Below are 13,464 nucleotides of genomic sequence, written 5' to 3'. Positions count from 1 at the left end.
TGTAATGTCAGAATTAGTATCAAAACAATAAAAAATCAAACAACTTGTTGCATTTATTTTGAATAAATAATTGAAAAACGCGATAACTGAATGAAAGGTCAACACTTCTTTTCAAAATCATGTACTATATATCTCTAAAGGATTATACGTTGAAATAAACATTTTGAAAACACCCGAATTTGAATGTTTTCTAAACAATTTTTTTGTTATTGAAAAGAAAACACATACATAAACAAATAAAGATGACATATTAAGCCAAGAAAATAAAAAAATTAAAATCATATGGTATCATAGCCCTACCTTGATATCATTGTACCATGGATCCATGTTTTGAATTGATATTAAATATTATTTATTCTGATGAAGTCTAATGCACATGTTGATTTTTGAAATGTTTTCTTATTCGATGCTTGTCGGCATCGGCATTTATTCCAAATTCTGAATTATAAAACTTTTTTGACAGTTCATTGTACCATCATCAGTATTTATGCCGCTACCTGTATCATTGTATCTTGTGTGACCATATTTTGCACACGGGTATTGTGATAGGTATAAACGATTCTTGACACTCGTTCCTTTGCCTGCGGTGAAAAAACTGATTTGAACAAACAGCTGTAACGGTATATTGCCTCTTCCACTTTCTATACATTTCGTGTGTTGTATCTTCCTTCATTCGCAACTCACTGTGTGTTGGGTGTATTCGTGAAAATCACAATGCGACGCCGACTGCTTTACAATTGATAAGGTGACGCCGTCGAAAGAAACTATTCCGCTTCGTTGTCTGCATCGTAGGAGGAAAGAAAAAGTGGAATTAGAGTAAGTACGCCGTCCGTCTGTCGTTCGCGTAGGAATTTAATTAAAACACTTGAATATCATTGAAAATATCATCATTACCTGTTTCAGCACAAGCCATGGAAACAACAGGTGACCAATTAATATTGGCCACCGGTGGCTATGATCACACAATAAAGCTTTGGCAAGCTCATACCGGCAATTGCATACAGTCCCTGAAGTTTGTGGAGACGTCGGTAAGTCGCTCACGGCCCTTGGTAGGGGAGCACCCACACTCACCTGAACTTCCGTACTAATTCTGTTTATCCTTTCACGTTTAGCAAGTCAACGCCCTGGATCGTACACCGGATAAAAACCGTTTGGCTGCATGTGGCTATCAGTGCATACGTCTGTATGATCTGAAAACAAATATGACAGTCATCAATTTCGAGAGTGTTCAGAAAAATGTTACTCGACTGGGCTTTCAGGAGGATGGTAAATGGATGTTCACCGCCGGCGAGGATCATCGGGTGCGCATATGGGATATGTTATCCGATTCGCCACATTGTTCTCGTGTCTTTGATTGTCAGGCACCGGTAAATGCCGCCTGTCTGCATCCCAACCAGGTGGAAATTGCCATGGGGGCACAAAACGGTGGTGTCTATCTGTGGGATGTCAAGTCGGAAGTTCACGAACAGCTTATACCCGAAGTAGATGCCTCCATACAAGATGTTGCCATATCTCCCGATGGTCTGTATATGGCCGCGGTCAATAATAAAGGCAATTGTTATATTTGGTCCTTAAGTTCCTCGCCAAATCAAAAACTCAGTACACTACAACCGAAATTGAAAATTGCTGCCCACAAACGTTATGTGCTGAGATGTAAATTTTCACCCGATTCTCGTCTGCTTGTAACTACCTCTGGCGATGGCACTGCGCGCGTCTGGAAAACCGACGATTTCACAATGTGGCGTGAATTGTCCATAGAAAATTCCTGGGTATGGGATGCTGCTTTTAGTGCCGATTCGAAATATCTGTTTACCGCCTCCAGTGATGCCATTGCCCGTCTATGGAAGTTGGAAACGAAAAATCCTGAACGCAAATACACCGGTCATACCAAAGCCATAACGGCACTCTCGTTTAAAGATGAAATTGTAACGGAATAACATCCAGCATTGACGCGGAAAGAGTTTAAATCTTCGCCCGGTGAAAATTGTATAACAATAACAAGTCCTTGGTTTTGTGCGGGATTTTGTCGTAAAATGTCAATATAGTATTATATTGAATGGAGGATGATTTCAATGACCACACATAACCAACCAATCAACCAACTACAGACACACACCCACACACACATTCATAATATATATAGTTTTCCTGATTTATTTTTTGTGTCGTTTATTAAGATTTTTCTAAGGATACTACCTACTATACATGATTGATATACATATAATACGTATTTATTTAAGGTGCAACGCGGTTTTTTATAAGTGATACATAAGAAACAAAAATGTATGCAATTGAAAACAAGAGAAACAAAAACAACCAACATTAACAAAAAAAAAGAAAATACAATTTATGTCTTAACGTAAATGGAAAATTTAAGATTATTATTATTACTGGTGTCGTTCTTGACATCTGAAGACTGGTTCAAAATGGGGAAAGCCAAACACTCAAACGGAGGGAACCCTGTCAGTTTTCCTCGATCGATAGGCAAAGTTTTTAGAAAATATAAACAAATTCCTGGCAAGTATCCCCCGCATTCCATTGACACTGATTTCAACATTTCTAAATTTCTTTTCGGAGAATTCAAAATTTTTATTTCCAATCCTAGCATCTCTTGGAAATTAATTTCTCTCCTTAGTAAGACAACATGTAATTAGCTGCAATGTTTATTTATTTTTTTATATTTTTGTTTTTTTTTTTTTTTCTTTCTATCTAATAATTTAAATAATTAGAAAATAATTTTGGGCCTGTCTCTGTTTGAGGATACGAAATTAAACTCAAATAAAAAACATCAGATCCATGAGAATTGTTAATAATAAAAAAAAAACACTCAACGAATGGCCGTTTTTGTTCTGCGTTCAATTTCGAATCGTTATGAGAACGAGGCCATTAATTTTGCCACAATTAAATAAAATGCTATATACATATCAATATTTAAAAAATAATAACAATTTTATGAATTTAAAAATACTTTCTGAAAGCAGCAAACATGCCACTAAAATAATAAGTTTAAAGCAATGCCGATTAAAAACAATGAAGAGAACAGAAACAAATTAAAAATTGCATTTAAGCACAGCTGGAATGGTCAAAAATGCATCCGCGAATTTCACAAAAAATAAGAAAAGTAAATTTACAATGTGATACAAAGGAGTAGGAACTTGTTTTCCCTTCCACAACAGTAGAATCCCAAATAGTTTTGACAAGTCAAGGGACCAGCCAATTGTCATTCCGAAGCTTTGGGGGATGTTAATTTTTTTCTGAATATTACGGCCATTGCGAATATTTGATATTATTTTGAAAATGACTAAACATATGGAATGCCTTTGGCAGTAATTGACTCTTTAACAGGATCGGGATCATCGCCGAGCCTATAGCCCACTATACATGTTATATCCACTGGCTTCTCAGTGGGATTCATAAGTAAAATAACTTGATTAATTGGTTCCGAGGGTCGAAAAGGTTTGCGGGGTGCCAATCGTACATCAGTGGGCGGCAACAAACGGACTTTGCAAGGCTAAAAAGTAAAAAAAAGGAAATTAATATTTTAGTATTACAACAATTTATTCAGTTTACCTTTTTAACACTAGCTTCAAATTGAAAATCTTCAACGGGTAGACGTGATTTATTCATTACCGACATGACAATAACCGATACATGGGGTGAGGGCCGATCAGCGGTAAAGTTCAATGAAACTTCTATATCTTCATCATCCAAGAGAATACGTTGCCCTTCCGCAAGTGGTGTTAAGTCATCCAAATCTATTTGTATTTCTGCCAAGGGTTTGCTAACCACCGGAACAACTGGTGCCTTCTCTTGAGTAATATTTTCAGCTGCCTTAGTAGTTGGTTCTTGATCACATTCTCTTGTTATTATCTCATTTAAAGGCAAAGGCTGTTCATTATCAACTTTCAAAGGCTTTTTTATTTCTTCTGCAGTCTTAGTGTTGTCAGCCTTCAATTCGATTTCATCGCTTGGCTGGCGGCAATCCAGAATTGGACTGTTGCCATTCAAATGTGGCTTCAATGATGTTTGCATTTTGTCTTTTGCCAAATCGTTAAGTGTGATTTTCTCAGGTTCTCTGGAAAAGAAGAATTCTGTGTGAATTTTTAAATGTCATTATTACACTATTATTTAAATACGAAAGTTATTTTCCAATGACACGATTAGGTATTCGTAAAACAAAGCCAAATTCGCAAGTTAAGACAGTTAAAAGTATTAAAAATTGTGACCCTTTGTGTGGGAGATACCAATAGGGGTTGGCAGATACATATATATCATCTTCATAACAGATGTTGTGTTAGCAAACATATTTGAGTGTGTGAAATTTGAAGAGAGTTGGATGCTTATTTCCCTTCGAAAACTATGTGGGGATGTAACAGAAGAAATGCCCTGATCTGTACCATCTTTAAAAGATCATGTGTTGATGTAAATATTTAGATTTTCCAATTTTGAATGGAATCGGATTTTAACTTCGTATTTTATGAGCTTCATGGATATTCAAAATTTTGACCCTTTGTGTGGGAGATACCAGAAGTAGACCAATATATTCCATCTTCACACCAGACATTGGGTTAATAAAAAAATATTGTGATGTGTGTAATTTCGAACAAAACCAGATGCTTATTTCGGATTTTATGATCGGTTTGGTTATTCAAAACTTCGACCCTTTATGGGGAGGTACCAGAAGGAGTGATCCGATCCATACCATATTTATATTGGAATTATGGTTTCTCTTTCTGCTCAGTAAATTATTTTCTTTTAAAATCTTGACATTTTGTGTGGGAGGTACCAGAAGGTGTGGAGCGATATTGCCCATCTGCGAACTCGATCTAAGTTTAATAATAATATTACTATGTACCAAGTTTGGATCAAATCGGATACTCCTTTCGAGAGTTATTGCGCGCACCAACCAGACAGACATACGGACGAACATCGCTGGATCGACTCCAAATGTCCTTAAACGAATTTGGTCCAAAGAGACCTAGGGTCTAAAACCGTTTTTTCGATGAGGCACGTTTTGGCCGTATCAAATTATAAATTCCCTCTCTACCCATATAGCTAAGGGTATAATGATTCCAAAACTCATTGTTTGACTAGTTAGATGTTCGAATTACATTTCCTAATGGCAGCTGATCTTCAACTAAAAATTTCACCTTAAAAAAAAAACCAACTTACTTTTTAAATGTCGATTGTCTCAGTTCGGTTTGAAGACTTTTCTTAAATAATTCTTCGCTCAATTTGTCAATTTCCCTTAGCTCCTTAAAACCATGTTGCTTTTGTTGCATCTCATCATCATCATTATTGGTATCTCCTTCGGACTTCTCATTATTGCTCTTGGTATTGAAAACACTTATGGGCTCTAGTAAATCCAAATTGTTTAGTAAATCCGTGGGATAATTTGTTGGATCATTTTTCTGATTTTCAATGCTGCCAAATATTTCCGTTAGCTCATCAAACGTTGAGTTGGCATTATTTTGCTTCGGTTTTGTTGTACTATCAGTTTTGGGACTAGCAGAAGATGATATTGTTGGTTTTAGGGAATCACCCAAAAGTTCTGATAAAATATCAGCATTTGATGTTGTCGACGACTTGGCAATATTGGATGGTGATGATGCAGATGCATTTATTAAGGGGGTGGCATTTGAGCCTTGTATAACATGATTTGTTGGTTTCTTGGTTTGGATTTTAATTTCAGAGCCATTTATTACTTCATTATAGCGTTGTAGCAAGGAAACCAGATTATCTTTGATTACCAACACATCCGCTAGAATGAGAATCTATAATCAGTTTAAGTTATGGTGATTTAAACATTTCGAAAACATACCCAAAAAGTCCGGTTCTGAATCGCCCAAAAAATCGGGCCATCTCGCCATCTGAACATTGTGGGCCTCACATGTGCCATACAAACTTTGTATTATCTCTTTATCTTCCGCCGAAGATTCCAAGCAATAGACACCCAACATTTGTTCCAACAATTCCATTGTATCTTCAATTTTTTTAAGTTCAGATTTTAAATGACATATAAACTCAATACGCCTTGCCTCCTGATTGAAACGATGTTGTATTACTAAATTGGCTTTGCGGTAGTTCTCTTCTCCGCCTTCTTTCAGTAATTTGGCCAGCAATAAGTCGTCTTTACCCAAAATACTTGCACGTGGATCACCACGATTTTGAACAGTGCCATCATTTGTTGAAGACGTTTTTAAACTGCCACTCACTGATGCTGCCGGCCCATGGGCAAAGTTAACTTGTTTCTTCAAATTGTCATAGGCTTCCTGAATTTTGGGTTTATCAGCATGTTCTACCGTCCATAGCATTAAACATTCCATTATACGTTTTTTCGTCTGAACCGGTACAGGCGGATCGGGCAGAGATCCAGTTGTTGCCTTATCTAAAACCAAACCAATCAATTTGTTGAGAAAGGCAAATTTGGCTGTTTTCCTTTGGAAATCTTCTCCGCCCTTTGACATGCATTCTTCCAGTAACTAAAGGGGGTTGGATGGAAGAGATCACAATTAGGCAAAGAAAAATTTGTTTTGAGTATTGGTATTGATTGACCTTTATACCTAATTATAAACACAGATTTATTTCAAACCTATTTTAAAGTTTAGAGGAGGGCAAAGTAATTGGAAACCATATCAGCAAAACTGAACATGTAAACTAAAACTCCTAATGAAATGAAAGTTAATTATAAAAAACAGATCTTTTAAGGCGTTACTACAATGACTTCCTTCCCATTCACCTCCTGCTTGATGCCCACCCCTCCTTCCTTGTACAATCCAAATCCAAACAAAAACATTTGATAGCATACTTTCGAGATAAACCATTGATGACTACTACGAAATACTATCTTGTCTTACCCCAATTGCTTTGTCGGCTTCTGTGGTATTCGAAGACTTAATTTTGTCCACAATTAATTGCTGCGCCTTCTCCACCAGTCCATCTTTATTACTATTCACCAGCAGACAAAATATTTGCACAGCCATATTGTCAACTTCCACATCGGAAGGATTTGTTGACCTTTCTGCAAAACGGACAAAGAAAATTGGCCTCATTAAAAACGTATGTAAATGTTAAAATTTCCATAAATTTTCTTACTCAACATTTCCTCCAGTAGGCTCTCGTCGGTTGTCATATTTTCGTAGCGGTAAAATTCTGGTGTACTTCCCAAAACTACGAAGAAAGAATTTGCAAAAAATCTCGGTTTCAAGCTAAATTATGTTTGATACAGACAACAAAGCTGATCGTTTTGTTCGGCGGCGGCGGCGTTTAGCTACATACAATTCAAGGCACTATCAGACGGAATGCGTTTTATATATTTGCTGTCACTTTAGATATGTTCCAGAGTTAAGTGGACATTTTATTCAATTCAATCCAACGTGATGTTTTTAATAAAACCAAATGACGTATATTGTAATATTTTTAAGTCCTTAGCAACTTTCCTATTGAAACTCGTGAAATAAAACTACAAACAAGCAACTTTGTTATTTCATTTTCATCAGTGAATCAATTTTGACATTTTTGTTTTTCTGTTTTTATAGCCTCCACCCTAATATGGAAGGTATATTAATTTTGTCATTTCCTATGTAACTCGTCGAAATATACATTTTAGATCCCACAAGCTATATATATTCTTGATCAGCATAAATTGCTATTTCGATTTATCTATATCCGACCGTTTATGAAAATTACTCTAGCTTCCGAACAAAATGAAGTATGTTTATAAAATTTTAACGAGAGGCATTTCAGCTCTGCTTTTGACTTTTGGTATTGAAAATGGTCTGTTATGGGCCTAATAGAACTGTAACTAGAGATTTATTTTTTCAAGTATTTTAGTCACAATTTCAAACCGAATTTGGTGTAAATTGGCAGTTTGTGTTCCCGGTACAGGGAGAGCTAAAAAACTGCAAATGCCATATTTTTTTGAAAATGTTATTGAATGAAAGCAAAAAATTTCGGAAATAGCATCGAATTTTATAATAAGTTTAGATTTGTTCGAATTGTTCACCTTTGGCAGTAATTATGGCCTTCAAACGGCCAATGAAAACGTCGCACGCTGCCCAAATGTTGCTCTGCGGTATTTTGGCCCATTCCCGGCGAAGCGCTTGCTTGAGTTTATCGACACTTTGGTATTTTTTAGTGCCAACCTTGCTTTCCAAAATACTACAGACACAATAGTCCAACGGATTGGTATCCGGAGATTCTGGTGGTCATTGTGCGCTGGAAATGAAGCGCGGAACCTCATGTGCTGAGTGCGATGGTGCTGATGGTCCTGTTGGAATGGCTAAGGTCTGCGGTCAAAATGTTTGCGTGCCTAAGGCTTTAATACACCCTCCAGAATATTTTCGAGATAATATTCGGCTGTTATGGCAGCCCATACCATCACCAATCGGCGCTTGAGTTCTGGTGGCCAACCCAGGGTGCACATTTTCAGCTGACCTCTTTGGCAAGTAAACACGATCATTTTGTTTGTTTACAAACTGCTGGACAACGAATGTTTTTTAATCGGAGGAGAGAAAACCAAGTTCGGCAGTTTACCACTTTCGGCCGAGCGAAGTAAATTTTGAGTCTATTTTCTTCCTGTTGAGGTGTAAGCTTTTGCACTTTTTGGAATTTTAATGGCTTTAACCCGAGCTCATTTTTCAATATTTGTCGAATGGAATATTGCGATATGTTCAGCTCACGAGCCATTATTTGGCCACCGCGACGAGGGTTTCGATCAAGTCGCTTCTTTACTTTTCGAATCTAAATCCGATATTCGGTAAATTGGGGATTTGGGTCATAGTTTTCACCGAAATTGTTTCAAATTAGGACTTTCTAATGAGTACTACTTCCTATGACAAAAAATATTCTGTTCAGATCCACGTCTTCCCTCCCAATATTCGGTATTTTGATGATGGCACAATTACTATAGGTAGAACAACGCTACCCCCTAGATATAAGTTTTTTCTTTTGATGTCCTTATTCTGTCAAAAGATATACACATTTTGTGTTCGTGTGTATCTTTTGTTATGAATAAAAAATACAATACTTTCAAATTTGGATGCAAAATAAATGCATATTTTCGACTTTAATGGGCAACTCATTGCACAATTTTGGAATAAATCTATATTGTTCTACTATTTTTAGATTCAACCTTGCTGAATAACACAAAAATTCCATTCTTGTTTCGCAATTTTTCCCCAATTTAAGAATTATGTGGAAAAAAAAACAGAAAAAATAACTGTTGGATATTTAAAAGTCTATTTGACACTATAAGACTCCAGCACAGAGTTGAATTTTTCTTTCTTTCTTATTGAGCCATATCAAAAAAATGCAAAACTAGTAGATTCTTGCAGGTCCTGGAAAAGCCCAAAACAAAAACAAATTTGCATATTATTGTTGCTCCACCTGTATTAATTTACCATGAGCGCTGCCAAACAAACTCTTGACTTTTATATTCTCTTCCTCTAGCGAAAGTCGACCTACGTATCCCTGAAATAGAGAGGATTATTGAAAATTTTCTGATTTTCTTGAAAAGAAACAAACATCTCCCTTTGCAATGGCTAAAAAGTACAACAACACTTGCTCTACCTGTATTAATTTATCATGAGCGCTGCCAAATAAACTCTTGACTGTTATATTCTCTCCCTCTAGCGAAATTCGACCTACGTATCCCTGGAATAGAGAGGATTATTGAAAATTTTCTGATTTTCTTGAAAAGAAACAAACATCTCCCTTTGCAATGGCTAAAAAGTACAACAACACTTGCTCTACCTGTATTAATTTATCATGAGCGCTGCCAAACAAACTCTTGACTGTTATATTCTCTCCCTCTAGCGAAAGTCGACCTACGTATCCCTGGAATAGAGAGGATTATTGAAAATTTTCTGATTTTCTTGAAAAAAAAAACAAACGTCTCCCTTCGCGATGGCTAAATAATAGTTTAATCGAAAGAATATATTGCAAAAAGGTAGTGTAATTAATTACCCTAATGACTAACTATTCAGTCGAAGTGGAAAACTAGGAAAGTAGCAGAAAAAGTTATTTTTTACCATCGATTATTGCAAGCAAAAACATCGATATGGGTGCATTTACAAGTCGCCAACAAAATGAAGTGGAGGCCGAACAAAATGCCAACACTCACGCCTATAAATATCCTCCGAGGTCGGGTAATAATTTCTTTGGCAGTCACTTCATAATGGGCGGTGAACGTTTCGATACACCCCAACCGGAGTCGTATTTATTTGGTGAAAATGCCGATTTGAATTTCTTGGGAAATCGTCCCACGGCCTTTCCCTATCCACCGCCCCAGGCAAATGAGCCAACGAAGACTTTGAAAAGTTTGGTAAATATACGCAAGGAATCGGTGCGTTTTGTAAAAGTCAACAAAGAGAAACAAGCCGAGGGCGATCAGGCTGATGGCAATTGTTTGAGTGGAGCCCAATTGGATACACCACCATGTCTCTATAATATTGAGTTTACTTTCGATTCGGATGCCAGATGCGCCATTACAATCTATTATTTTTGCAGTGAAGAAGTTAGTCCAAGTGGTGTGACCTTGACACCACGTGATGGCTTGACTTCGGAAACATATCACTATGAGAAGGGTATCAATCAATTCTTTTCCCAGCCCAGTCATGTTTTCAATCCCCAATTGATACCGGAAGATGATTTGATATATAATCCGGGCAAAGAGCAATATCCCGTGGCTATTCATTGTGTGGTGGAGGAGGGGAACGAGGATTGTCGCCAATCTCACACAACTATTTGTGTCATTGATCATCATCCTGATAGCAATAGCTATGTTCTGAGGGCACTAAAGCAAAAAATATTTGTGGATGGCTTGTGTTATCTGTTGCAGGAGATTTATGGCATTGAAAACAAGGTAGGTGTGACTCATGTATGCAGTATGGGAACCATAAATAATGTGCTTCTTTTTCAGGCCATCAATAAAAGTTCTATTGATGAGGATTTGGATGACCATGGCAGTGAATGTGTTATTTGCATGAGTGAAACTCGAGACACGCTTATTTTGCCCTGTCGCCACTTGTGTTTGTGTTATGCCTGTGCAGATTCTTTGCGCTATCAGGCCAATTGTTGTCCCATTTGTCGTGCTCCATTCCGGGCCCTTTTGCAAATACGGGCCGTTCAAAAAGGTGTCAATAATCATGTCTTGCATCAGAATACCCCCACCTCGGCAGCTGGTGAGCCTTTGCCCTGTGAGCATCAAGTACCACCCGGATTTATACCAGTCTCTTTGATAGAGGCCTTGAATGGTCCACCCCAATACGTGGGTACCCGTCGTGGAGTGGGCGATGGCAATGATATGTTAGATGGCAGCAGTGTGGGTGCTGTGGTAAATGGTACTGCCAATGAACATCACAAGGCCACATCACCGTACAAGCCATCTTCGCAGCGGCGTTCGAAGGGTAAAAAGAATGCCTCAACTTCTACAAATTCCACAGAAATGTCTACAATGACAAATAATGCCAGTGGTAATGCAACAGCAAACAAGGATAATCCCGAGGATCCCAATGGCGGAGCAATGTCTGATAAATCGTTGGATAAACGTTCTTCACAAGATAAACTGCAAATTGTCAATGAACGTCATAGCCTGAAAGTTCCCAAGTCATCGCATAAAAGACATTCCAAAACAACACCAAATCCAGAAATGACTTCGACAGCAACTTCAATGCATGATGAAGCGGATGACGATAGTGAAAATGAAAAACTATCACCGTTGCTTTCGCCTGGCAGCAAATGTAAACCCATACCACCACAATTGGCAAAAACTTTGGCCAATACCTCAGACAATGAGGATGGTGACGAGGAGGAGCATACAGAAGATAATTCCATGATTGCATCAGAACCCACTGTGGAATTCAAGGGAAGAAAAACTAACTCATTTAAAAAACACAAAAAGGCCAATAATGAAAAGGTGATTGGAGGGGAGGGTTCAACTCCGGGTGTTATACCACCACTACCAGCTGCTGTAACAGTGGTTTCAGCAGCAGCGGCATCAGTTGGGGTAACCGAAGATTCTGATTATTACACTCCTGAAGATCCTCAAAATTGCATTTTAAGTCCCCTGTGCCCTGAAAAATCCAAAACTCTGTCTGGTGCTGGAGAAAAGCTAAAGAATTCTTTGGCCAAAAAGAATTTACATAAGAAATCCACCTCTGTGGGTAATATTGTGGGCTCAGGGGCAACCGGTGTTGCATCCAATGCCAGCTCCATGGGAGCCGTGGATCTAAAAGGCAATAATGTTAGTTCTTTACCAGGTAAGTACGACGAGTTTTTTAAAGAAGCCATATTATTGTGATGTTAATATGTGTGTTTTATTTCCAGATATGCTGGACAGCCCTGTAAGTGCCACTTCGGCATCCACACGTAGTTCCAGTGATAGCTATTCATCAAGCTCATCGACCAAACAACTCTTGAGTTCGAATACCAATACAGCAGCGGTGGCAAATATTATTGTCGATGACAAGACATCATTGCAGAATGCCGTTAATGTTTAAGATGAATTATAATTATATGTATACTCCATAAGTACACTATATCCAAGATGTTTATACAGATAAGTATTTGTGTATTTATTTTTATTCGATTTTTGTTAATAATAGAGGAGCGGAGTTTTTTTGATTTTCGTTAACATGCAATATTATTTATAGTATAACAAACAGAAATGTTGGTAGGCGATCCAAAAAGAAAATAAAACTCGAATAACTTTTCCCAAGGGTTTCTGCTCCTGGGCAGTAATTCCATTTCAAACGACCCAGCTTTGCTTTTTTTTGTCAAGAAAAATAATTGCTCAACGTAGGAGTTTTTAGCATATTTATTTTCCAAATTGTAATTAGCTCTGGATAATGCTCCGCTTCGTATGTTTTATTTTTTAAATAATATTTGTTATAATTTATGAAATTATACCCAAAGTGGTTGAAAAATTAGATATATATATGTTTTATGTAATTGGTATGGGAAGTATAATTTTGTATTTTAAAAATTTTCTAGAAAATAAACTAGCATTTCAATAAGAATTTAAGCAGAATTAAATCTAAACATAAACTCTGCTTATCCTTTTTCTAAATTTAGATAAAAATAATAATGATAATAATAAAATATACTCCAAGATAAATATATATTTTGGTATTTGATTTTACATCTTCTTTAGAAGAAACCTTCAGAATGGCCAGAAAATGTGACTATTACTATATGCAGGGTGAGATGAAAAAACTGAAACCAAAGAAAAACGTTATTGAAATCGATAAGAATCGGTTCAAATGTAGATATAGCTCCCATATATCTTCAACCGATTTCGGGTTTATTGTGCGCCAAATGGCTAATATCAGTCCAAATGATCGGAATTTTGGCCCTTCCGACGGAATTCAACCCAAAAGCAAGTACATGAACTTTTGGTGACAATCGGTTCAGACACAGCTGTAGCTCCCATATACATGTTTCAACCGATTTGTGGTTTTAGAT

General features: G+C 37.1%; 3 protein-coding genes across 4 annotated transcripts; 2 read left to right on the top strand and 1 right to left on the bottom strand.

Annotated features, from left to right (window-relative positions):
* The first annotated feature begins 717 nt into the window (after window positions 1-717).
* Window positions 718-2,371, top strand: LOC101900088 (protein LST8 homolog). 2 transcript variants are annotated; one of them, XM_011294442.3, is made up of 3 exons: window positions 718-816; window positions 904-1,028; window positions 1,113-2,371. In XM_011294442.3, the coding sequence occupies exons 2-3, from the start codon at window positions 912-914 to the stop codon at window positions 1,935-1,937; spliced, it is 942 nt and encodes a 313-aa protein (XP_011292744.1). In that variant the 5' UTR covers window positions 718-816; window positions 904-911; the 3' UTR covers window positions 1,938-2,371. The 2 variants fall into 2 exon arrangements, with proteins under 2 accessions (XP_011292744.1, XP_019892496.1); XM_020036937.2 differs by lacking the exon at window positions 718-816 and having other exon boundaries at window positions 823-1,028.
* Window positions 2,372-3,005: 634 nt separating this feature from the next.
* LOC101899918 (ADP-ribosylation factor-binding protein GGA1) lies at window positions 3,006-7,312 on the bottom strand. The gene is made up of 6 exons (XM_005184035.4): window positions 7,096-7,312; window positions 6,858-7,021; window positions 5,822-6,482; window positions 5,173-5,761; window positions 3,571-4,075; window positions 3,006-3,511 (listed from the first exon to the last, which is right to left on the bottom strand). The coding sequence occupies exons 1-6, from the start codon at window positions 7,130-7,132 to the stop codon at window positions 3,302-3,304; spliced, it is 2,166 nt and encodes a 721-aa protein (XP_005184092.1). The 5' UTR covers window positions 7,133-7,312; the 3' UTR covers window positions 3,006-3,301.
* A 2,528-nt stretch (window positions 7,313-9,840) lies between these two features.
* Window positions 9,841-13,121, top strand: LOC101899745 (E3 ubiquitin ligase Rnf157). Its single transcript, XM_005184034.4, has 3 exons — window positions 9,841-10,864; window positions 10,922-12,260; window positions 12,328-13,121. The coding sequence occupies exons 1-3, from the start codon at window positions 10,061-10,063 to the stop codon at window positions 12,498-12,500; spliced, it is 2,316 nt and encodes a 771-aa protein (XP_005184091.1). The 5' UTR covers window positions 9,841-10,060; the 3' UTR covers window positions 12,501-13,121.
* The last annotated feature ends 343 nt before the right edge of the window (window positions 13,122-13,464 follow it).

Source organism: Musca domestica, unplaced genomic scaffold, assembly GCF_030504385.1.
Source record: "Musca domestica strain aabys unplaced genomic scaffold, Musca_domestica.polishedcontigs.V.1.1 60, whole genome shotgun sequence".
NCBI lineage: Eukaryota > Metazoa > Arthropoda > Insecta > Diptera > Muscidae > Musca > Musca domestica.
Note: the sequence above shows the minus strand (reverse complement) of the source record. Positions and strands in the feature narration are given on the sequence as shown.